Consider the following 26,550-nt stretch of genomic DNA (forward strand, 5'->3'; position numbering starts at 1 on the left):
AATCCTGTTTAATTGAAACCGTGACTACATTTTGAAAATGAGCGGAGGGGAAGAATCCATGCAGAGTGGACCCTTTCTTGTGGATTAAATTGGCTCAGAATGAGCAGGGCAGACATCTGAATTTCCTTCCTTTCTTTCATTAGATTGACTTCTTAGAACCTGGTGTGTGGGGCAGGGGGGAGATGTTTGTATAGAGCCTCACTTCTCTCTTTACCCACTCTGTGCCATGCATGCTACAGAATTAGGAACTGTCAAGCCCTTTTTAGGTAACACAAGCTCATTATTAAATTGTCAGTTTGTTTTTAAATGGACATCTTGGTTATTAACTGTATACAGCTAAAACTTAGAATTATTTGTTTTCTTACTTACTTGCATCTTCTCCATATTGACAGCCTATTTGCTCCAGGGTGAAACCAAGAGTCTTTGTCATGACTTGCATTCTTTCCTGAAATGATGTCAAAAGCTTAAGTGAAAAAAATTAAGAGGAACAAATTATATCTAAACTCCATTTGGAATGATCTGTGTCCGTCAAAGGTTCTGATAAATAGCACTTTGAACATATGGTCCATTGCCTAGTTTAATTATATATGTCTAGGTTTCTGGGGTCTTCCTTTAAAACTTAAATTGTTTCCCAAATCATTCCTGGTAATGTTTAACTCTGACATTTTTGTGTAATTATTTGACAGAATATGTGGATTTTATACTTTTAGGACAGTTTTAGAAGACGACAGAAAGAAAAAAGAAAGAGAATGAAGGTGAGTTTTAATTAATTTCGTAAGATGGGCAATAGCCTAAGTTTACAGTTTGGGAGAAAGATGTTCATTGCAGTTGCTTTATTTCTTCTCTAATAGGAGTTGGTTAGGGACATAATGTCTACCCAGCTGCTGTCTTGCCTAGAGAAAGAATGCTGGTGTTTTTTCTAAGCTCTGGAGTCTGAAAGGATGCACTTGATGGGCATGGGGCACTTAGCTATTTGAATTTTTTTGTCATTATCAGGTATTGTTTCTGTAATAAAAGCAGTCAACCCTTTATATCCTCTTAAAAGTTACTGCATTCTGTCTACATCTGTCAGGTTAATCTTCCTGAAACTGTTGTTTCTCTGCTTGGAAGTGACCCGTGATTTTTGTAGTTCCCTCAGAACCCACTTCTGTCTCAGTCTGGCATGCAGAATGTACTCTGATCCGGTCTGATTGTAGCCGCCCGGCTTTTCCCTCCTGTCTTCTGAATGTATCACGTCCCTCCTGACTCAGAGCATTGCCTGCACTTGCTCCGAGTGGATTTCTGACTTCACGACTCCCTCACATCTTAACTTTTCCACCAGGGCCTCTCTTAAGGCCTCCACCCTCATCCAGGATTAGCAGTCCTTTCTCTGAACTCTGCTGCTTTTGCTTGTGATATTTGTTTTCTTACTTCTTGCATAATGCTCTGTAGTTACTTCTTTAGTTCTTATTTTTCTTGCTTCTTTACTAGATTTTAAACTCATGGAGTTTAAGGACTGCCTTTTATTATTATTACTATTATTATTATATTTTTTAAGTTTATTTTTATTTATTTTGAGAGAGAGATAGAGAGCAAGTCGGGGAGAAGCAGAGAGAGAAGGACACAATCCCACAATCTGTGCTGACAGCGTAGAGCCTGATGCGGGGCTTGAACCCACGAACTGAGATCATAACCTGAGCTGAGATCGAGAAACAGATGCTTAACCGACCGAGCCACCCAGGCACCCCATTTATTTTTATATTTTATTAGAAGTAAGAAAGTTGGGGACTCTGGAAGGGAGAAAAGTAGAGTTCCTTATTGTTACAGGTATGTTCAAAACCACTAGATTCAGAGGGGCATATTTGATTTCTACCTTATGTATTGCTATTTTCTTTCAGTCAGTACCTGTGTAACAAGTGTGTTGTATCAGTCAGCCACAACTGTCACTAATTACAGCTCTAATTGGAAGTGAGTTAAATTCTAGCTAGGTGAAGGGTAAATAAAAATGGTTTTTCCTAAGTATAGATTAAACTCTTGATTAGTTTTTTTAACCTTAATAGTTCTATTATTTTCATGTGCCTGAAATTGTTTCTTGAATGTGTTTTGAAATTGTCAGGAATCATAGAATAGCTTAATGAGACATGAGTAGATTCTGTGTATCAGAACAATGTATTATGTACTTTTAAAACAGTTATTAAATGTTACAGGATATTGTTTACAGGGTGAGTTACCATCAGATCAAATTGTGCTAACAGTTTGTAAATGCTAACAGAAATCCAGTTCCTCCTTTAAGTGCTTACAATGAGAATCCTGTTCCATTGCCTTCTTTTCTTCCTGTCATCTGTGTTGTGATGTAATTTTAATTTCTACATTTGTTTCCACTTATGTTAGAGAGATCAACCAGCTTTCTCTCCTGGTGGAATATTAACCCCACATGCCTTGGGTTCAAGAAATTCACCAGGTTCTCAAGTAGCCAGTAATCCAAGACAAGCAGCCTATGAAATGAGGATGCAGAATAACTCTGTAAGTGACTTACTTTCATGTGGCATTGAAAAGTGGTGACCATCAGAGGTCTCTTGCAGTTGTGTGTGAATTTTGTTACTCAGCCTGGAGTTGTTTTGTAGTTTTCTCAATTTCTTTTGCCTTGAGATATTTTTAACTTTGCTGAATCCATGATTATCAATATGTAAATATCTAAATAACATGAAAGAAAAGAAAATGCATGCAAATATAGATAGCTAAGAGGCTGTAGGGTTTCTGTAATGCAACCAAAGGTACTGGGTGCTAGAAGCTTGAAGGGGACAAGAGAGAAAAATGGTTTTCCCCTTTCTTTCCAGGGATCAGTTATGGACATTTTACAGAATAATCCCAGTCTGTCAAAAATAAGCACTTCTCACTGCCCAAACCCTTACCCTCCAACTCAGGAATGGAATAGATTTGAATATATATTTTAAGGTAGCTCTCGCTATCCAAATTCTGGTTGTTCTGTACTTAGAAACTTAGGAACTGAATGGATTTGCCACCTGCAGTCCTTCCTTGTTTAAACTTGGTGATCCAAACTGAAGAAGCAGATCATCTCAGCCAGCAAGGCTGTACTCTGTCCAGTAGCTTCCTGTTGTTCAGTGGCAACACTGAGCACAGAGCACATGACAGGGCAGCAGCAGGGGTGAGGGAACAGACCACGAATTGAAGGACAGCAAATAATCAAAACGATTGCTTATTTCAGGTTGGTAGGCATAAGAGAGAAAATGTGTACTATAGAGAGAGGAAATATGTTTTGTAAGGCTTGAGATCTAGTGTAAATTTTTGTTATATATTCAAGGAAATTGTATAAGTTTTGATATTTAAGTTTCATTATTCTGTTATCCTATTTATGCTCAAATCCTTTATTACAGGGCAGTCCTATTTGTGGAATCTTTGCCATACTAGGAGACTGATTTATATTCTCGCCAGTTTCCATTTTGAAGTTTTAGAACCTTAGATTTGGAATTCGGGAACTGAGATTTTGCATCTCCTGAGAGAAGCAGCCTGGGTTTCTGTTCTGTTTTTTGTTCTGTTTGATTTTTGTGTTCTTGTCTTATTCCTTTCACCATTAACAGTGGGATATGGAGGGTCAGTGAAGGATTGCGATGAGACACTTGAATAGAACAGAAAAGGCTGATGTCCATCATTTAATAGTGACTGCCTTCTCCACAGAGTGGAACTAAGTGACTTGTATTGTCAGACACCATGTTGATGATACAATGCTTTAATCCCAGGGAGTATGGCAGAGTTAAACTTGGCCAGCTGTGATTGTTTTGAGAGAGATTCCAGTATCATATTAAAGCTCCACAGGACTAGACCCACCGTTGATTAATAATGTCTGCCATGGGAGTAGGAATAGGGAGATGGGTGATTAGGTTGCTTATTTGATCCTATCTTAATTCCCCTTGACACAGTTATTTCTGTTGTAGTCTTGGCGTAGAGGGTTTTTCATCTAGAATGTTATAAATTTAAGGAAATCACAAGGCTGAATTACCAGTTCATTTAAAGGGTGCCTTTTGAGTTACAGAGTTTGTGCTTTTTTTTTTTTTTAAAGCTGTTGGACATGTCCAGTATTGAGTAGTGTCTACTTGATGGTCAACGTTGTTAATGTTTTACTAGCTGGCTTCTGTTTCCTCATAAATCTGTGTTTTTAAGTTTTGCATTCTGAAAAGTATGGTTTGACTATATCTGCAGCCACTTGATAAAATTTGATTGCAAAAAAGAGTTTTTTAAAAAGGAATTTGAATAAATTGGTATAAATCTGGTATGTTCAGGAAAGACTATTTTTGTTGGTAGAGAGAGAACAAAAAAAGAGCAGTAGAGATTTGGTATTAAAGAACAAGCTACTTCTTTTTGTTTTCTGTTGCAGTTGTATTTGTTATCTAAAGATAGTTTTCTGTTTGGTTTTTTTTTTATGTTGTTTGTCAGTTTGGGAAAGTTTGCTTTTTATCCAACTTCTTTGTACTTAGATGATTGCTATGAATATCATCTCATAATTTAATCCAAATGGATTTAGTGTTGGGTTTGAAAAATAAAAGTGATGACTTCTTGAAAGGTGACCCACCTTACTCCATGTAGGCAGCCTGTGTTGTTGATCTTTCATACGTATCGTTCATATCATTTTCCTTTAATCCTCGCAATAACCTCCAAAGAGAACATTATCCCATTTCAGGTTGAGGCTAACAGAGGTAAATTGTCTAAGGCTGTATAACCTATAAAGGTTGGACTTGGTATTTCAAACTCAGATCTGTCTGACTGAAAATACCCATCTCAGTCTCAAGTACAACCGCACCTTCCTGAATTTATTTTTATAGTTTTGTGTGTTTTTTTTAACGTATTGGCCATATAGTATCATGAAAAAAATGGAAACTATACATTTCTAAAAGAAAGTTATAAGCTCTGCTTTGTTGTAACTTTTTTTGACCTATGGTGTAAACTACATTCATAAAGTAGTTTAAAAATAATTCAGTTTACTCACAACATCTAATATACTCTGTATAAGAGAAGAAAAACCTTATCATTAAAACCTTTTCTGCCACTTGTGTTTTTGGTCATAACATGAAAAACTAAAGTTGCAGGAAATTTTAATTTTTTAATGAAATACTGAAATACTTTAGAGTGTTCACTGTGTTTCCTGATTTAGTTACAAAGGTAAGATAATACTGAATTTAAAGTGGTATCTAAGTCTTTGAAATACTAAATCTGCATTTTTCTAAGTTACGGATAGATTTTTACTAGTACATTGAATTTTAAAACATTATCAATAATTTTATCACTTACCTGGCAGAGTGTCTTTAAACTGTTGATTTCCTGATGGTTGCGTGAGGTTGAGCACTTACCACTTAACTTCGTTGTCTCCAGCATTGATTATATTGTATATTATGAATTTATGTATTTATATTTTCCCCCTCCCAACGTTGCTATTTGTTTGGTATAAAGTGGTTGTGAATTCATAATGTGAGGAACCACCAAAGAAAAAATAATCAAGCCCTATAATTTTTAAAAATTTATAAGATTAAATTCTTTTTTCTTCTGAAATAATTTTTATTCTGATAATGTTCAGATTCTTTTGAGTTTAAGCATAGGAAGCTTGAAACTATATTATTCTTTTTTGAAGAAGTGGTGTAGGCCAAGATCAGTCTTTGTATTTTCTAAATATGTTTACCATATCTAATAGCTTTAAAAAATGTATTATCATGAAGCATGATTGTAACAGCAGTTGGATGTAACTTCTTGTGTGAAATGAATAATTAAATCCTTTCTGTGTAATGTTATAATTGTTTGCAGAGTCCTTCAGTGTCTCCTAATACAAGTTTCACTTCTGATGGCTCCCCATCTCCGATAGGAGGAATTAAGCGAAAAGCAGAAGACAGTGACAGTGAACCTGAGCCAGAGGATAATGTCAGGTGAAACCATTTTTTGGTAACACTTTGTTATCAAATTGCTGAAATAGATGCTGTCTAATTAATGCTATTTAGCTTAGAGCAGCATTGCCTTCAGATGCTTGCCTGTGATCTTTTTATCCACCAGTAATTAATGTGGAGGGTTAGAATAGTCCGTAAATTCCAGTGAGATGTGTAAGCTATAGCTGTTAAACCTAAGTATCTAGATTAGTATGCGTGCAGGTTTTTGTCCTCCAAGCCACTTTTCCCTCTGAGACCAGGCACTAGATCGGCTAGACATGAGGTGTTTAGCTCTATGTGATCTGAATGTTACTGTTTTGAGATTAAATCTTCAGGCTGCTTAACACAGAAAGTTCAGTTACATTTGGATACTTAATATAGTTTGCTTTAATCTCAGTTGGAAAGGTTCTTCCTCAAATGAAATATGCAAAAGAGATAAACATGTATATTTTTTAAAACCACAGACTTGGATCTGTACAATTATATTTCATGACAGGGAAGTTTCCCTTTAGCTGCATACTTGAAATTTGTAATGAGAAATTTTGATTCTTTATCCAGAGATTTGAGATCATTATGTAAGATTAACAGCCTCTCATGTAATTAAATCCGTATTTGAACCCTGTGTTCCAAGTGCAAAAGGCCAACAATCTGAATAATTATAACTAATTAAGAATTTAGCGAAATGATATATTTCAAAGTTAAACAATAGTGGTCCACAACTCATGCTTCTTTTATAGGACGTGGATGGTATGTTTGCATTTATGATGAGAAACTTCTCAAGTGTCATATATGGTTCTGTATTTTCCTAACGTCCTTTGATGTCAGATTCTGAGATCTTTGGTGACTTGTGATTGAACATTTACCTGATCCTCTGTTTCTGCAACTCTGGATTTTCCTCTTAGAGTATGTTTTCTGTTTTATTGTGTAGCCATCTTGATCAATACCAGCTTAATAGTTAACTTGATTTATTAGTACTTTATTGTGTAATCCCGGTGCTGAGAATAGTCAAGGTAGAAATGCTTCTATTAAGAAATGCTTGGGACCCTTAACATGTATTTCATTAATATTTTCTGTAAAACAATTACAGTCTGCATCATAGAGGATATTTCTCCTAAGTGATGTCCTGTGAATCCTTGGGGCAGGTGGGAGGAAATTAAAATTGATGTGGTGTATTCTGGAACATGACTGCAATTTGTAAGATGTGGCACATGGTAGAAAATAGCCCTTAAATGAGAATCATCTTGATGTTCTTGATCTGTCTTGATTTGTTTTTTTAGTGTTCTTTGGCTTCTTTGTGTCCTTCGATAAAATGTTTAAATCAGAGAATGAAAAATGAGTATTTAAAAATATATATATACTTTTGAGTGAAAAACGTATAGTTCACATGTATTGTCAGTGACAAATGAGAATTTAGTGAATTAGAAGTGAACCTACTTCTAAGTTTTACCAGAACATGCATATATGTGTTTATGTGTCCTTCCCTTAAGCCAACAGCTCTTAGCTGAAAGAAGAATAAGGCCCACGGATGGGGAAAGTAGATATAAACATAATTTTCTGCCTGGTTCCTAGATTATCTTATAAACCATTTTTACCTTTTAAAAAATTACACATGCAACTCTTTTTTTTTTTTAAGTAATTTGATTGGCTTCCTTTATTTAGTTTAAATGTATTTTACAAATGGAGGACCTTGAAATATCTTCAGTGTTTGAATCTTAAAATGTAGTTTTAGAATTGGTCCACAATCAAAAAACATGTAAAACAGTATTAACATTTGAGCAAACAAATACTCAGTATCTACTTTAATAAATAGTTATTCTTTTTCCAAAATGTCGCTTTCTAATGGTCTTACTAGAATCATCATTTGGGTTTTTGATGTTTATCTCTTAAGTTGATAATAAGTCCTGTGTAAGTGGGCTTTTAGAAGTGATTAAATAATTAAATGAAGCTGTGTTAGCATTACTGCTTAACTCATTAACATTTCACCTGGATATTAAATATAAAATGGTTTGGGTGATAAATCGGTAAACAATTACTGAAAGTATTAATTCGACATGAACCGGTTTTGCCTGGATTTTAGGCTATGGGAAGCTGGTTGGAAACAGCGGTACTACAAGAACAAATTTGATGTTGATGCAGCTGATGAGAAATTCCGTCGCAAAGTTGTACAGTCTTACGTTGAGGGACTCTGCTGGGTTCTTCGATATTATTACCAGGTACAGAGAATATTTTCCTCTAAACCTGCCTAATCATTTAAGGAAGATAGTAATTTCTATAATAATGTGTATTATTGAGCTGTGTTATGAAATTAAATCCAGATTCATTTTTTTAAAAGCTTCTTGTTCAGAAATTCATTACCTTAAATAATATTTGTTTGTAAACCCTTTGAAGCTTCTCAAGTGTTTATATATAAACAAAGATAATTTTTGTTTTGCTTATTAAAGATTTCGGCGTCACGTAGTATGGTTGAGTGTACTTTGTCTTTAACGTGATTAAAGTATAATGGTTTTTTAATTGGAAACTAAAAATAACTAAGTAATTAATAGACAGTCACTAAATGACTGAACAAAGGACAAAGCCTAAAAAATACTGGTAAGAATTTGAAAGACATTTGAATGATACCATTTCCTCCGTGTAATGTAGTGATGTTACATGAAATGCATGATAATTGGAGTAATCTGTATCTGACTTTAAGCTTTTGATAATTGAGATGTCAGAGTGTGAGAGATTAGGTAGACATAGAGGGGATTGTAACACTAGTAGTTAATACCTGGTTTCGTTCTTGGAGAGCAAAACAAGTTAGGTTTGGTGTGATCTGAGAAAAGATGGAGTTTGTCATTAAGTGGAAAGTGTAATTTGGATGCATTAAATTAGGTTGTAAAATACTGCAAATTCATGTTTTACTTTCGTCCTCAAGATTTTAATTCCCTAGGCATAGAATCAAAACATATTAGGAGGACTTTTCTATCAGTAAAACTTACTGTTTTGTTTTTGATAGGTTTACTTAAATATTTTTATAGTAAAGAGAAAGTTGTCACAATGAAAATGTAATAGGGAATTGTAAAATGAAACTTTTGTTGGCAGTTTTACTCAGTCACTGTTTCAGTGATGTGCCTTACCATCTATATGCTATAGGTAAGTGCCAGCTACCACCACTCTTCATTCTGTTTGGTGATGGCAGCTGTAGAATTTGAAAGAAATACCACCAAGCACATTTTAAGGATAAAAATCTTCACCAAATTTGTTTGTAAATATAAAGTTTGGTGTTAACTACTAATTATTAAAAATGCTTTGCAGTAGTTTGTGGGGTTTTTTTGTTTTTTTGTTTTGTTTTGTTTTCTTTCTGACGGGGGATGCCTGGGTGCCTCAGTCAGTTAAGTGTCTGACTTGATCTTGGCTCAGGTCATGATCTCATGGTTCGTGAGATTGAGTCCCTCATCAGGCTCTGTGCTGATAGTGCGGAGCTTGCTTGGGATTCTCTCTTCTCTCCCTGCCCCTCCCCAGCTCGTGTGCATGCACACGTGCTGTCTCTCAAATAAACTTTAAAAAGAAAAAAAGATTTTTATTTTTAGAGAAAGCACAAGGGGGGAAGGGGCCAGAGGGAGGGAGGAGGGGAAAGAAAGAGTGTGTGTGGGGGGGGTAGATCTTAGGGAGGCTCCACACTGAGCATGGAGCCCCATGTGGAGCTCAATCCCAGGACCCTGGGATCATGACCTGAGTCAGAATCAAGTGTCAGATGCTCAACCAACTGAACCACCAACGCACCCCATGCAGTAGTTTCTAAGTCAAGGAGCCATTGATATCAAGTAAAAGTTCAGTTAATCAAAACAACTTTTAGGACTTATAGGAAAAAATTAATACATGGAATGTGCACTGGAAGTCGTGTTTTACAAATAGAATATTATAGGTTAATAATACTCTAAGTTTTGTTTGCTTTACTGTGTCCATACTGAACATAGGTTTTTGGGTTTGGGTTTTTTTCTTGTTTTTTGTTTTTTTGTTTTTGTTTTGTTTTTTGGTGATGATTCTAGGGCTGTGCTTCCTGGAAATGGTATTATCCATTCCATTATGCACCATTTGCTTCAGACTTTGAAGGAATTGCAGACATGCCATCTGATTTTGAGAAGGGCACTAAACCGGTAAGCCTAGTTATTTAGAGTCATAAAATTCATAGAATTTTGGCTTAGATAAAAATTGTGTATTTTATCTTAAACTTTTTTTCTTTCTTGCAGTTTAAACCACTGGAACAACTTATGGGAGTTTTTCCAGCTGCAAGTGGTAACTTTCTACCTCCATCATGGCGGAAGCTCATGAGTGATCCCGTAAGTGTCTTCATACTGAGTTCTCTATACTTTTCACCTTTTTATTTTCTACTTTCCTTGGTCATCAGAACCCTTACCCAGCAAATAAAATTAATTTGTGTTGGGGAGAAATTCTTTTTTTTTAATGTGTATTTTTATTTTTGAGAGCAAGCACACGTGAGTGGGGGAGGGACAGAGAGAGAGGGGAACAAAGGATCTGAAGCAGGTTCCATGCTGACTGCAGAGAGCCCAATGTGGGGCTCGAACTCACAAACTGCGAGATCATGACCTGAGCTGCAGTCGGACACTTAAATGACTGAGCCACCCAGAGGCCCCTGGGAGAAATTCTTGTAACAGTTACTTTGTTCTCAGCCTACCTGTAAGTTATTATTTTTATTTATTTCCACCATGTGTAGTGGCTTCCAGAGTTCAGACTGGGCTACCTCAGATCATCTCTGCGCTTGTTTTATGTGCCAGATAGAAAGTAGGGGAGACCCTGGCATGAAGTAGGAATTATTAGAGTCTGTAAACTCTTCATTGACTGTCTTGGGTTCACAGTTGTCAGTTCTAAAATTTTTCTATAATAATGCCTTCCTGCCCCCCATTTTTTAAATAAAATTGTTAATTTTGTTTTACTACTGGGGTTAATGACTTGATATCTTAATAACAAGAGTTTTTGAAGGAATAAAACCTCATTTTCTCATCGGGCCTGATAACATGAATGAAAGAAATGTCAAATTCTTTATAACTCGTGCATGTGTGACTTTTGTTTTGAATCTTTATTTTTCTCCCTGATACAGGATTCTAGTATAATTGACTTCTACCCTGAAGATTTTGCTATTGATTTGAATGGGAAGAAATATGCATGGCAAGGTAAAATTTAGACGTTATTCCTTTTTGTTAAAATAATTTTCTCTTTTTGGTAAACTGTAAGAAAACATGATTTATGGGATGAAAGAATTTCTGTGAAAGAGAAATATTTTGGGACACCTGGGTGGCTTAGTCAGTTAAGCGTCCAACTTTGGCTCAGGTCATAAACTCACTCATGGGTTCGAGTCCCGTATGAGGCTCTGCACTGACAGTTTGAAGCCTGCTTGGGATTCTGTCTGTCTTCCTCTCTGCCCCTCCCCTATTCACGCTTTCTCTGTCTCTCAAAATAATAAAGTTTTTTTAAAAAGATAAATATTTTAGGGCACCTGGGTGGCTCAGTTGGTTGAGTGTCCAACTTCAGTTCAGGTCATGATCTCACGGTTCATGAGTTCAAGCCCCGTGTCAGCCTCTGTGCTGACAGCTCAGAGTCTGGAGCCTGCTTCGGGTTCTGTGTCTCTGTCTCTCTCTACCCATTCCATGCTCATTATCTGTCTCTCTCTGCCTCTCAAAAATAAAGAAACATAATAAAAAATAATTTAAAAAAGTAAATATTTTAGAATTACATGTGAAAATTTCATTTTTTTCCATCCGACCTGGGATTATCAGTGATTAGTAGTAATTAGTAACATTCTGATAAACAGTAAATTAGACTGAAAGAGATTAATCATTCTGTCTTTTGTCTCTTTTGTGATTGATTAATGGGACTTGGGACTTGCTCCTAGTCTGTAGCTCATTGGCACCTTATAAGATTGCTGACAAATAAAAAAACATGGTTGTGTCCATGTGGAGATTCACTTATACCCCATGGAAATTTGAAGATGAAAAATGTATAAGAAATTTAGTTTTAAATACTTGACAGTAATCATTTCCTGTTTGTTTAGTTAGCTGTTATTTTCTCATTCCTTCTGTTTACAGTTTTTATAAGAATGTCAATTTTAAATTAGTACTACTAAATTTAAGGTGCTGTTTACCACTCAGCAAATGTGTGATGATGACTGAATGTAAAACACAATAAAGAATTCTGTCACACAGTAAGTCAACTATTATTTCATGCCAAAGCCCTTTTCAGCAATCATTTTAATCTTTTCTTCCCCCATATATTTTTCTAAGATAATCAATTTGGTAAAGTTATGTGTTTACTTTTTCCTTGGTTATTTCCTCTGGTGCAGATGACCAATAACATGACTCAGAATTGTGAGACAAAGGGGTATTCATTTGAAAATCATTTTATGAGATTTTTAGGGTTGACTTTTGGTTTATGTAGTGAAAGACATTTCATTATTTTTTTAATGGAATGATAATGGGAAATGTAACCCATTGATTGAGGTTAGCAAGTATGCTCTGTGGTCATATTTTGTTATATGTAAATGGATTGTTATATGTAAATGGTTTTTGAAGGTGCTTTGTGGAGAATGCTTTGATTACAGGGAGTGGAGGCATAGGAGAATAAAAGGGAGTGAAGTAAAAATATAAGTATATAAGTATACTTATGTAAATGTCAAGTAAGTAAGTATATAAGTGTGCAGATGTCTTGCTTTCTGTATATACCATTGTAGTATAAATCATCCGGAGGAAAAGTGAGGCAATGCACAATGGCTACAATTTCTTCACATCCCTGCTAACATTTGTTATTTTCTTTTCTTTATTCGGTAAATGGCTTTTACGTATTTAGGTATTTTTTATTGAAGTATAATTGACATATAATACCCTCTTTCAGGTGTACATCATGGTGATTTGCTATTTTTATACATTATGAAATAATTCCCATGATTAAGTCTCATTACCGTCTGTCACCATACAAAGTTATTACAGTACTATTGAGTGTATTCCTATGCAGTATAACATACCCATGACTGACATAACTAGAAGCATATACCTCTCAATCCACTTCATCTAGTTTGCCTGCCCCCTCTGTGTTCCTATGCAGTATAACATACCCATGACTGACATAACTAGAAGCATATACCTCTCAATCCACTTCATCTAGTTTGCCTGCCCCCTCACCTGCTTTCCCCTCTGGTAACCAACAGTTTGTTTCCTATATCTATGAGTCTGTTGCTGTTTCGTTTTGTTTGCTCATTTGTTTGGGTTTTTTTTTTTTTTTTTAGATTACACATATAAGTGAAATCATACAGTATTTGTCTTTCTGTGTTGGGACTTGTTTCATTTAGCATTATACCTTGTAGGCACATTGATGTTTTTGGAAATGGTAAGCTTTCATTCGTTTTTGTGACTAATATTTCATTGTATACATCTTCTTTACCCATTCGTCTAAGGACACTTGGGTTGCTTCCGTATCTTGGCTGTTGTAAATAATGCTGCAGTAAACAAAGGGGTGCATATATCTCTTCAGATTGGTGTTTTTGTTTTCTTTGGATCAATAGCCAGAAGTGGGAATTGCTGGACCATACATTCATTCTATTTTTAATTTTTGAGAAACCTTCATACTGTTTCCCATAGTGTCTGCACCAGTGTCCATTTCCACCGACAGTGTATGAGGGTTCCCTTTTCTCCACATTCTCACAAACACTTGTTATTTTCTTGTCTTTTTGATAATAGCCATTCTTAAAGATGTGAAGTGATATCTCATTGTGGTTTTGACTTGAATTTCCCTGATGATTAGTGATACTGAACACCTTTTTATGTGTCTGTTCGCCATCTGCATGTCTGGAAAAATATCTGTTCACATCTGCTCATTTTTTAATTGAGTTCGTTTTTTTGGTATTAAGTTGTACAAGTTCTTTATATATTTTAGATATCAACCCCTTACTGGATGTATGATATGCAAATACCTTCTCCCATTCAGTAGGTTGCCTTTTCATTTTGTAGGTGGTATCCTTCGCTGAAACACAAGCTTTTTAGTTTAATGTGGTCCCTTTGTTTATTTTGGCTTTTGTTGCCCTTGCCTGAGGGCACTCGCCAAAAAAAAAAAAATTATTACTAAGACTGAAGTCAAGGAGCTTACGGTTTCTTCTAGAATTTTTTTTTTTTTTTAACTTACATCCAAGTTAGTTAGCATATAGTACAATAATGATCTCAGGAGTAGAATCCAGTGATTCATCCCCTACATATAGCATCCAGTGTTTATTCCAACAAGCATCCTCCTTAAGGCCCCTTGCCCATTTAGCCCATCCCCCCTCCCACAACCCTTCCAGCAACCCTCAGTTTGTTCTCTGTGTTTAAGAGTCTCTTATGTTTTGTCTCCCTCCCTGTTTTTATATTATTATTTTTGCTTCCCTTCCCTTATGTTTATCTGTGTTGTATCTTTAAAGTCCTCATATGAGTGAAGTCATATGATACTTGTCTTTCTCTAATTTTGCTTAGCATAATACCCTCTAGTTCCATCCATGTAGTTGCAAATGGCAAGATTTAATTCATTTTGATTGCCGAGTGATACTCCATTGTATATATATATATATATATATATATATATCACATCTTCTTTATCCATTCATCTATCGATGGATATTTGGGCTCTTTCCATACTTTGGCTGTTGTTGATAGTGCTGCTGTAAACATTGGGGTGCATGTGACCCTTCAAAACAGCATACCTGTATCCCTTGGGTAAGTACCTACTAGTGCAATTGCTGGGTCGTAGGGTAGTTCTATTTTTAATTTTTTGAGGAACCTCCACACTGTTTTCCAGAGTGGCTGCACCAGCTTGCATTCCCACCAGCAGTGCAAAAGAGATCCTCTTTCTCTGCATCCTTGTCAACATCTGTTGTTGCCTGAGTTGTTAATGTTAGCCATTCTGACAGGTGTAAGGTGGTATCTCCTTGTGGTTTTAGTTTGTTTCCCTGATGATGAGTGATGTTGAACATTTTTTCATGTGTCGGTTGGCATTTTTTCATCTGATGTCTTCTTTGGAGAAGCGTCTGTTCATGTCTTTTGCCCATTTCTTCACTGGATTATTTGTTTTTTGGGTGTTGAGTTTGATAAGTTCTTTACAGATTTTGATACTAACCCTTTATCTGATATGTCGTTTGCAAGTATCTTCTCCCATTGCGTCGGTTGTGTTTTAGTTTTACTGATTGTTTCCTTCACTGTGCAGAAGCTTTTTATGAGGTCCCAGTAGTTCATTTTTGCTTTTGTTTCCCTTCCCTCTGAAGACATGCTGAGTAAGAAGTTGCTGCAGCTGAGGTCAAAGAGTTTTTTTGCCTGCTTTCTCCACTAGGATTTTGATGGCTTCCTGTCTTGACATTTAGGTCTTTCATCCATTTCGAGTGTACTTTTGTGTATGGTATAAGAAAGTGGTCCAGGTTCATCCTTCTATATGTCACTGTCCAGTTTTCCCAACACCATCTGCTGAAGAGACTATCTTTATTCCATTGGATAGTCTTTCCTGCTTTGTCAAAGATTAGTTGGCTGTATGTTTGTGGGTCCATTTCAGGGTTCCCTATTGTGTTCCATTGATCTTGTGTCTGTTTTTGTGCCAATACCATACTATCTTGATGATTACAGCTTTGTAATACAGCTTGAAGTGCAGAATTGTGATGGACTTTGTTTTTCAGTATTTCTTTGGCTATTTGGGGTCTTTTCTGGTTCCATACAAATTTTAGGATTATTTCTTCTAGCTCTGTGAAGAATGCTGGTGTTACTTTGATAGGGATTGCATTGAACATGTAGATTGCTTTGGGTAGTATCGACATTTTAACAATATTTTACCTCCAATTGATGAGCATGGAATATTTTTCCTTTATTGTGTGTCTTCTTCAATTTCTTTCATAAGCTTTCTATAGTTTTCAGTGTATAGATTTTTTACCTCTTTGGTTAGGTTTATTTTTATAGGTTTTTGGTGCAATTGTAAATGGGATTGATTCCTTGGTTTCTCTTTCTGCCGCTTAATTATTGGTGTATAGAAATGCAACCGATTTCTCTGCATTGATTTTATATCTTGCAGTATTGGTGAATTCATAAATCAGTTCTAGCAGTTTTTTGGTGGAATCTTTTGGATCTTCCACATAGAGTATCATGTCGTCTGTGAAGAGTGAACTTTTGACTCCCTCCTTGCCGATTTGGATGCCTTTTATTTCTTTGTGTTGTCTGATTGCTGAGGCTAAGACTTCCAATACTATGTTGAATAACAGTGGTGGGAGTGGACATCCCTGTCATGTTCCTGAACTTAGGGTGAAAGCTCTCAGTTTTTCTTCATTAAGGATGATAATAACAGTGGGTCTTTTGTATATGGCTTTTATGATTATGAGGTATGATCCTTCTATGCCTACTTTCTTGAGGGTTTTTATCAAGAAAGGATGCTGTATTTTGTCAGATGCTTTCTCTGCATCTATTGAGAAGATCACGTGGTTCTTGTTCTTTCTTTTATTGATGTATGATGTATCACATTGATTGAATCAGCCCTATATCCCAGGTATAAATCCCACTTGGTTGTGATGGATAATTCTTTTAATGTATTGTTGGATCCAGTTGGCTAGTATCTTGTTGAGAATTTTTGCATCCATGTTCGTTAGGGAAATTGCTCTGTAGTTCTCCTTTTTATGGGGTCTTTGTCTGGTTTTAGAACCGTCTTTTAGGAGTGTTATGCTTTAAGGTCTTACCTTCAAGTCTGCAATTCATTTGAGTTTATTTGTGTGTATGGTGCAAGAAAATGGTCACTCTTTTGCATGTAGCTTTACAGTTTTCCCCACACCATCTGTTGAAGAGACTCTTCTTTTCCATTGTATATTCTTGCCTCCTGTGTCATAAATTAATTGACCGTATACGTGTGGGGGTTTTCTGGGCTCTCTGTTTTATTCTGTTGGTCTATATGTCTGTTTTCATGTCAGTACCATACTGTTTTGATTACAGTAGCTTTGTAGTATAGTTTGAAATCAGGGCGTGTGATACCTCTGGCTTTGTTCTTTCTCAGGATTGCTTTGGCTATTTGGGTTTTATGTGGTTCCATGCAAATTGTAGGATTCCTTGTTAACTAGTTTGTGAAAAATGCCAGTGATATTTTGATAAGGGATTGCATTAAATCTGTAGATTGGTTAGGATAGTATGGGCATTTTAACAGTATTCTTCCAATCCATAAGCATGGATTATCTTTTCCATTTATTTGTGTCTATTTCTGTTTTTTTGGTAATAGCCATCCTAATGGTTATGAAGTGGGATCTTACTATATTTTTTATTTGCATTTCCCTAATGATTAGTCATATTGAGCATCTTTTCTTGTGCTTAGCTACATCTTTGGAGAAATGTCTATTCAAGTTTTTTGCTCATGTTTGAATTGTGCTTTTGTTGTAGGAGTACTTTTATATTTTGGACACTAGTCTCATATAAGATTTTGCATTTATTTTCTTCCATTTTGTGACTGTCTTTTTACTTTGTTTGATAGTGTCCTTTGATGCACAAAAGCTTTAAATTTTGATGAAGTCCAATTTTTGTTGGACTGTTTTGTCATTGCCTGTGCTTTTGTTGTCATATCCAAGAAATCATTGCTGTATCCAGTGTCATGAAGCTTCCTCCTTGTTTTCTTTTGAGAGTTTTATAGTGTTAGGTCTTAACATTTAGGTTTGATCCATTTTGAGGCAATTTTTGTATACGGTGTAAAGTTAGGGTCCAATTTCATTCTTCTGCTGTAGATATCCATTTCCCAGCACCATTTGTTGAAAAGACTGCTCTTTTCCCATCAAATGGTCCTGGCACCCTTATTGATGGTCATTTGACCATGTATCCGAGTGCCTGTTGATAGGCTCTCTGTTTCGCTGCCTGTTATTCCTAATCTTATGCCAGTACCAAACTGTTTTAATTCCTGTAGCTTTAGAAAGTTTTGGAATCAAGTGGTGGGAGTCCTTCAACTTTATTTTTTTCAAGGTTGTTTTGGGTATTTGGTGTCCCTTGAGATTCTAAATGAATTTTAGGGTGGGTTGAAATTCAGGCCTTTAATATTTTTATATTTTGTGTAAGTATTTTCATTTATTAGACTGTAGCAAGAACACAACATATTTTAAGGTAAAATTTAGTAGGGGTGCCTGGGTGGCTCAGTCGGTTGAGCATCCTGCTTTGGCTCAGGTCATGATCTCACCGTTCATGAGTTTGAGCCCCACATCGGGCTCTATGCTGACAGCTCAGAGCCTGGAGTCTGCTTCAGATTCTGTGTTCCCCTCTTCTGTCTCCACCCCACCCCTGCTTGTGCTGTATCTCTCTCTGTCTTTCAAAAATGAATAAACATAAAAAAATTTTTTTAAGGTAAAATTTAGTACTATTACAGTTTTTCTCATATGTCTTTAAAATTTATCGAAAGTATTGGTAACATTTAAGTTCTTGCCTAACTTGAGTGCATCTTAAAATGATAGAAGATAAAATATATCTGGGTACATTTTCAACATTTATTGAACGTGCATTGTTGTTCTTTTATAGTATTCATGTAATATTCCAGCACCTGTGTGGCTCAGTCAGTTAAGTATCTGACTCTTGATTTTGGCTCAGGTCATGATCTCATGATTCTTGAAATCAAGCCCTGCTTCAGGCTCCGTACTGACAGCGCGGAGCCTGCTTGGGATTCTGTCTCTGCCCCTTCCCTGCTGAGCTCTCTCTCAAAATAAATACACATGCTTTAAAAAAAAAAAAAAAAAAACACATTTGTTGAACATGTGTACTTTCAATGTTGTGTTTTTATATTTAGTTAATTTATATAAGAGAATATAGCATTGTCATTTCGAATCTTGTGTATTTTATATATGAACAGAGAATTTAAGTATTTTGATCAAAGTCACAGAGCAATAGAACTAAGATCTGAACTCAGAGAGTATGAGCACTATGTTTACCTAAGTTTTACTGCTACTTAGGTTACCTGTAAATAAGCACTCTGGAAAATTTTAGGTTGTAATGTCATTTTTACTATCAGCTTACTCAGGCACTAACTTTATCACATCTGGGTATAATGCATTTCTTCCCACCCTGGCCATTAGGTCTGATTTTTTGCTTAATAACCTTATTGTTGTCATTAGCTGCTGACCAGTTGGAGTTGGCTTTTGGAGTTGATGGAATGTCTGCTTGATAATTTGGGTTTTAAGTGTATGACTAAACAAAACTTGAAAAGCTCCCTACATTTTTTTTTCTGTGTAGATGTTTACCAGTAAATGAAATAGCCTAACTCAGATGATAGATGTTAATATTGAAATCACTTTTCACACTAGAAGTTAGTTTCTTTTTAACTTTAAAAAAAATACATGTTTCCCTACTAGGTAATGAAATTGAACTTGTTTCTAAACTTTGAAAATATGGTAGCTAAGTAATTAATGAAAACTTGGGGAGCCTTTCATTTCTCATTCTGAAGGGAACAATCATAAGTAGAGCAGTTTTGACTGTCAGTAGTTTCAAAATTATTTAGCTCTATTTAGCATTACTCTTTGCCATTTGTTTTAAATTTTTTAGCCAAAAGACTATTTATATTGTATACAGTACAACATACACATTTGGTTGAATAACTTTATATATTTTTCTAGTAATAGACATTGTACTACTGGTGTGCTTCTTTGAAAATTATGAATTTAGATTGAAATAAAACAATTACCTTAATTCTGGCACATTCCAGAGAACAGTTTTCAGCCTGAATACTCCCCACAGTTATTTCAGCAAGTCTCTAAAAACTTCTTGCATATAAATTAGTTATTAGGTTTTAAAATGTAAACAAAATACTGTGAAGTTTTAGAGCTGGAAGACATTCCATGTATTATTCTAGTTGAGTATTTTAGTTGAAAACCAAGTCAGAACGATGAAAGGACAAACTCAAGCCCTTGGCAGATTAACTGGCTTGCCCAAGGGCATCCTTGTAAGTAAGGCGAGAACAAAGACTCGTGTCCAGGTGGCTACTTGTTCAATTAATTTAAAAATTTTATCATCATAGACTTAAGATTCTGCAAACATGGCTCTTATGAGCCATTTTAAGGATGTAAAATATATAGAACTTTTGTCTTCTCTCACCACATGGGAAGTATTTGCATCTGCGATTTGACCAAATAGAGTTCAGTTTCAAAGTGTTTTTACATCAGCAAGGATATTCTACTAGAAATGTTTATTTGGACCAATGGTAAATGGAATTTGGATGATCCTAATAGCTGGGTGGTTGGTGTGCATTTTTTCCCCCAGGTGTTGCTCTGTTGCCTTTTGTGGATGAGCGAAGGCTGCGAGCTGCTCTAGAAGAGGTGTACCCAGACCTCACTCCAGAAGAGAGTAAGAATTGTACTTTCACTTGATCTCAACATTGAGTCTATATCATACAGACTTTACATTTCCCTATGAAATTAGACTCTTCTTCCACTTGTCAAATTTCACATAAAGGCCTAAACCTTTGATGTTTTCTTTATAAGAAAAGTCAGCTTCTTAGAATTTATTATCCATAAATTGAATAGTAATTATAATTTTTTTAACTCACAAGTGTTTGTTAGATTTATTAAAAAGCAGCACTTCAAGAATATCCTTTGACTTTTTGGTTCTTGTATGATACGTACACACAAAAGTATTTTTCCATACTGGGTTGTATTAGTTTCCTCCATCCTCCTTCCCTTCATCTCCCCTCAATAACAGTTTGCTTGAAAAGTTAGATTCAAACACAGGCATTTTCTCTCAGATTGCTAACCTAAAATGTTATTTTATTACAAACAGTGGCATTTTGTCATTAATACTGATAGTTAAAAGTATTGGGAAATTGGGAAGCTAGATTCTATTGGGAAATTTATTTAACACCAGTATGATAAACCTATAGAAATAATTTCTCTGTCAGCCATCCTTAGAATAGTCTTTGTTATCAGATGGTATAATTTGTTTGGGTTTCCTCATGAAATGGTTTTATATTTCTTAAAGAAAGCAAATGAGTTCTGTACAGATAACTTTGTACCTTATCTTACAATACTATATTCAGATATCTTTTAGTGATAATTTTTTCTGATAGTCATTGATCTTTGAAACCTTATTGTCAAAAATTATTTTTCTTTTATAGAGGCTTCACACATTTTGGCCTATAACTTTTACATTATTTTTTGTAAACTTTATACTTAAGTTTTAAAAATTTAGGTGATTTCTTGGGGTACCTGAAAGGCCCAGTCGGTTAAGCATCTGACTCTTGATCTCAGCTCAGGTCTTGATCCCACGGTTTGTGAGATTGAGCTCTGTGTCAGCCTTTGCACTGACAGCACTGAGCCTGCTTGGGATTCTCTCTCAAAATAAATAAACTTTAAAAAATAAAATAAAATTTAGATGTTTCATTTTCTCATAAAAGTTGTGCTTGCAGATGTAATTGTTTGATCTTTATTCTTTCCTTACTTTCCTCCCAGCTAAAAGAAACAGTCTTGGAGGCGATGTCTTATTTGTGGGGAAACATCACCCACTTCACGACTTCATTTTGGAGCTCTATCAGACAGGTTCCACAGAGGTATGGTCTCTTTTTCCATCATGAGGTGTTTTTAGACAGTGTAATTATTTGATTAATCAGAAATGCATTTTTTAAATTTTGATAAAACAGAAACAAGTGTACCATTTTAACTTTTTAAAAACCCTTAAAAAGTGTGTGGTTTTTTGGCATTAAGTCTGTGTACAGTGTTGTGCAGCCATCACCACTGTCCAGTTCCAGAACTGGGTATCCATTAAACAATATTAAATGATACATCTCCATTCTCCTCTCCTCTTACTTTTGGTAACTTATATTCTACTTTCTGTCTAAGAATTCACCTGTTCTTGGTAACTCACATAAATGGAATCATGCAGTATTTGTCCTCTTGTGTCTGACTTACTTTACTTAGCTTAATGTTTTCTGGGTTCATCCATGTTGTAGCAGGTGTCAGAATTTCATTCCTTTAATGGCCATTGTGTGTATATACCACATTTTGTTTATCCATTCATCTGTTGATGGGAACTTGGGTTGTTTCCTCCTTCTGGCTTTAAGAATAGTGCTTCTATGGGCATTGGTGTACAAGTAGACGTGTGAGTCCCTGCTTTCCATTCTTCTGGATATATGATCAAGAATGCATTTTTCCACAGCCAGTGGATGTACCTCCTGAACTATGTCATGGAATGCAAGGAAAATTTTCTTTGGATGAAGAAGCCGTTCTTCCAGATCAGTAAGCATTCATTTGTGTAAATTGGTACAACTGGGAAGAAGTTTAGTTAGCATTTTGTCTTTGTTGCCTACATGTTTTATTTTCTAGTAATAGTGAGAAAACAAAACAACAGAAAACCTGCTGCACTATGAAAAAGACTTGGGGTGAGAGCCCAGCTCTTCAACCCAGTGGCTATGTCACTGCGTATAGGGAGCCCTGGGGGTTCCTAAAGCCCTTTCAGGAGATCCATGAGGTCAAAATTATTTTCATATAATACTAAGATGCTGTGATATATTTGCTTTTCTCACTTTCTTTCTCTCTTGAGTGTACAATGGAGTTTTCCAGAAACTGAATGTAGTGTGATATAGATATCTTAGGAGATTAAATCAGAAGCAGATAAGAGAATCCAGCTATTAAGATAGATATTAAACCAGATATTAAAGAAATTTTTCAGAAATGTAAGACAATGACACTTCTCATTATTTTTTTTTTCATTTTGTAAAATATAGTTTTTCATTAAAAATGTTACTTATGTTATAGGTTTATTGTTATCTTTAAATTAGTATTTTAGAAATTTTGTAGTTTTAATTTTTAAAAGGTATATATTGATAGACATAACCAATGTAAGCAAAAGCTTTTTGAGGTCCTTGATTTTTAGGAATGTTTTAAAGGGGTTCTGAGATCAGAGTTTGGGAATTCTTGGTCACAGAGTATGTGTATCTTCTTTTCTACATAATATTGGATGGTTTTCCAAAGTGATTACACTATTTTATAATCTCAGTGGCAGTTTGTGAGAGGTGTTGCTCTGCATTCCTGCAAACCTTTAGAATTGTCATCACCTTAATTTTTGTCAATTTAGTGGATGCCTGTTGGCTTACAGTTGCCTTTCTCTGATTACTAATGAAATCAAATGCCATAGGGTATATTTATTAACCAGTTGGTTTTCCTCATTTAAAAAGTGCCTGTTCTATTCTTCTGTTTGGTTATTTGTTCCCCTGACGCCCCTTTTTTGATTTGTTTGTATCCTTTACAAATTCTGATAGGAGCCTTTTGCAGAAAATAGTTCTCTGTTTTACAAACAAGGAAGACAGGGTCCTTTTGAAAGCTATAATTGGTTATGTTGTTTTTGTTGGTACATTTTAATGAGTTCTCTTTCCTAAAGTAATATCTTACTTCCACGTATCCAGAAGGCTACAACTTAACTGTCTTCCTTGTCTTTAGAATAGTATGTTCTCCTGTCCCCATGTTACGAGATCTGGCACAGAACACTGCAATCAGGTAAGTCTTCCAAAATTCACATCATTTGACCAAAACACAGCTCTGTAACTTGCAAATAAGTCTAAAAAGACCTCTGAATCACAAGGAAATGGCAGCTATTAATCTACCAATGCTTTGAGATTCGAGAGTCCCTGTGTTGCAAACCTTGGAACAGAGCCTCTTGACTTTAAATTATGTATATTGTTAAAGTTACTGATTGAACAAGCTTGCTTCTCGGCTTTCTGGTTTCCCTTGACAACCTCTAATTCTTCCCGGATTAGTAAGTGGGAGGTAGAAAGTAGGAGTTTCTAGGAGTAGTTGTATGTAGGAGCAAACAGACCTCTACACCCCAGAGGCCCACACAGCTTCACTGTGTTACAACAGATTATTTTAATTATATTTACAGTTGTGGCTCTGCAGAGTTTAAAAACAAAACTATTACATCCTTTACTTTGGTTGAGGTAGAATGATTTTATGGAAATTTTTACCAACAATTAATATATAAACGTAAAGGGCTAATTTCTGCTACCTGGAAAACTTACTTATATTTCATTTCTTGCATGATGACAGCATTTTCTGTGTGTAAAATATAACATGATTGTTTAGAATTAAAAACCAACAAATTACTATTTGCTTAATTAGTATATGTAATTACTAATCTTGACAACAGGGTTTTTGTTACTATCATTTTCTGCAGTCTTCAGGCAAGACTAAGGCAAACACATCTTAGTGATTCGAGGATTTTGTAAAAGGCTGTGTGGGAAGACTATTTCCCACTCATACTATTTCTCTGATTCTTGGGAAACATTTTAGATTTATCATTATAAAGTGAAAGCATGTTCATTTTCCTATCCTTAATGGATTTAGGTAGCACCTGCAATTTTAGGAGGTATGTATGTATGTATTTATTGTGGTGATAGACTGAATGTGATGTTTTCTTTTTCTTTTCTCTTTTTTATAATATAATTTGTTATCAAATCGGTTTCCATACAACGCCCAGTGCTCATCCCAACAAGTGAGAAGGAGTTTTATTTAAAAAAAAAACTGTCACGAATTTGGAAAATCTTTCTAGATTAGTTGCTTTTATTTATCTTTACGCACATGTTTTGTTTATCTTTACACATAACTTGTTCTAGCTCTTTGTCTTTGAGCTCTTCTGTTATGGGTGGAGTTAGAATTGTGAGCCAAGCTCTTGAGCCCTTCACGAATAGTCTGGTTTGGGCAGATCCATTGAGGATGCTCTGTGTTCACCCTTGGGGTCTCTGCCTTGCAGTGGTGCTTCAGGTCATTTAATCCCACTGGATCCGTCTTCGGATTGTCACATGTTTGCTTGTGCTCCTCCGTTTTTCTGCATGTTTTCTTTTTTTTTTTTTTTTTCCAACGTTTATTTATTTTTTTTTGGGACAGAGAGAGACAGAGCATGAACGGGGGAGGGGCAGAGAGAGAGGGAGACACAGAATCGGAAACAGGCTCCAGGCTCTGAGCCATCAGCCCAGAGCCTGACGCGGGGCTCGAACTCACAGACCGCGAGATCGTGACCTGGCTGAAGTCGGACGCTTAACCGACTGCGCCACCCAGGCGCCCCTTTCTGCATGTTTTCAAGAGCCTTTCTGCCCAGCCCTCTAGAAGTAGTTAACTTTACTTACCTTTCTAATTAGGATAGAGAAACTTGTCCAAGGGAAGAATTACAAAATTGACAAATCCTTTAGCTTCTGTTTGTATGGTGTTGTTAGTGTTGGTTGGTTATGAGCCTGAGGGGCCTTTGGTATTATTTGGTATCCATTATGTTCACAAGATTATCTGATGTATAAGATAAATCCCTATGTGTGTATTCAGGTACATGTTGAAAAAAGCGTCATAATAAAATTGATTTGAGTTAATTTCCTAGAGATTTGTGAAAGACCACATTAATTTTTACCTTATGAGGTAATTTTCATTGTTTCCCCTGAGGGGTAATGAGGTTGATCCAGTTTACTGCATATTTTTGTGTGTGTGTTTGGGGGCTTGTTGTTCATCCCAGTGTTGTGTTTGCTCTATAAGGGAAAATCTATGAATGCAGCCTCCGGTGCCAATTGCAGTTATTTCTCTCTGTTTTGACTCCTGGCATATTTTCCCTTCTCTCTTTGGGTGCATCTGGTATTCCATTCCACATCAGAGAAAACATTGAGTGTAGGTGGGTTCTTCCCATCGCATTGGTCTTGTAGTAGGAAAGTGTATGAGTAGGAAAGTGTAGTAGGAAAGTGTATGAGAGAGGTTGTTGAAGTGTTTAAGTTCCTAGAAGGACCCTTCGAAAATAGAGGCGGCTGTGACCTAGGAAATCTTTTATTCTTTTCTAATTCTGATCCCATAAATCAGTCAGTATGTTAGTAGCTTAACTTTGAATAGAACTGAGCTATCCCCTTTAATTTTCCTCATCCTACATTTCACCATTGTAATTTGCTTAGCTGTAATATCTTTAGAATATTGTTTGTTAACTTTAAATATATAAAACCTCATAAGTATATACAACCTCATATGATTTTAAAATTAAAGGGAAGTTCTCTTCCACTGCAGCGGCACAATTTTCTGTTCTTCTGGAGTAGACACACACACACACACACACACACACACACACACACACACACCTTTGTTTTACCTCACATTCAGTGTTCCATACTTCTTTGTCCAGTGCCTGTCACTTGTTCTCCTGGCTGATCTCTCTTTTCTGTCTCTGAGCAGTTGCCCAGACTCAGGAGCCTCTAGTTCTATATTACATACCATGTGCTTAGCCTCTCATTCTATAATAATCCCTGTATCTACACCACTGTTCTGGAATTTTTTTCCCCTGTTATTTTTTATCCCTGGCTCTTCCCAGTGGGCCTATTTTGTAGGGTTTTTTTTTTCCTTTATTTTATAGTTTCTTCTCCTGAATTACTATAGTGACTTCCCAGCTGATTTATTTGATTCCACCTTCCCACTGACTCTGTTGGCATATGCTATAAGTCTTCTCTCTCTTAAAAGCACTACCAGTCCTCAGAAATCTTTGCTTTAGAGTGCCAGTGGAATTAAACTTTGCTTTGTCGAGGTCTGTCACAGTTTGGCAGAGCCATCGCTCTGTGCTTAAATCCACGCAATTGCTCACAGACACCTCCCTCCTCCTTGTAACCATGCTCTTCCCATCACTATCACACTAACCTCTGTATC

General features: G+C 35.8%; 1 protein-coding gene across 1 annotated transcript in view; it reads left to right on the forward strand.

Moving 5' to 3' along the window:
• The window catches only part of XRN2 (5'-3' exoribonuclease 2), a 79,044-nt gene that overhangs the window by 26,286 nt on the left and 26,208 nt on the right, over positions 1-26,550 (forward strand). Inside the window, exons 14-24 of the mRNA XM_047854269.1 lie at positions 711-755; positions 2,371-2,502; positions 5,791-5,909; positions 7,984-8,119; positions 9,935-10,042; positions 10,136-10,225; positions 11,005-11,077; positions 20,165-20,248; positions 21,349-21,446; positions 22,052-22,131; positions 23,332-23,388. Of these exons, the coding sequence (XP_047710225.1) occupies positions 711-755; positions 2,371-2,502; positions 5,791-5,909; positions 7,984-8,119; positions 9,935-10,042; positions 10,136-10,225; positions 11,005-11,077; positions 20,165-20,248; positions 21,349-21,446; positions 22,052-22,131; positions 23,332-23,388 (1,022 nt within the window). The remainder of the gene's footprint in view (positions 1-710; positions 756-2,370; positions 2,503-5,790; positions 5,910-7,983; positions 8,120-9,934; positions 10,043-10,135; positions 10,226-11,004; positions 11,078-20,164; positions 20,249-21,348; positions 21,447-22,051; positions 22,132-23,331; positions 23,389-26,550) is intronic.

This window comes from Prionailurus viverrinus, chromosome A3, assembly GCF_022837055.1.
Source record: "Prionailurus viverrinus isolate Anna chromosome A3, UM_Priviv_1.0, whole genome shotgun sequence".
In the NCBI taxonomy this organism is placed as follows: Eukaryota; Metazoa; Chordata; class Mammalia; order Carnivora; family Felidae; genus Prionailurus; species Prionailurus viverrinus.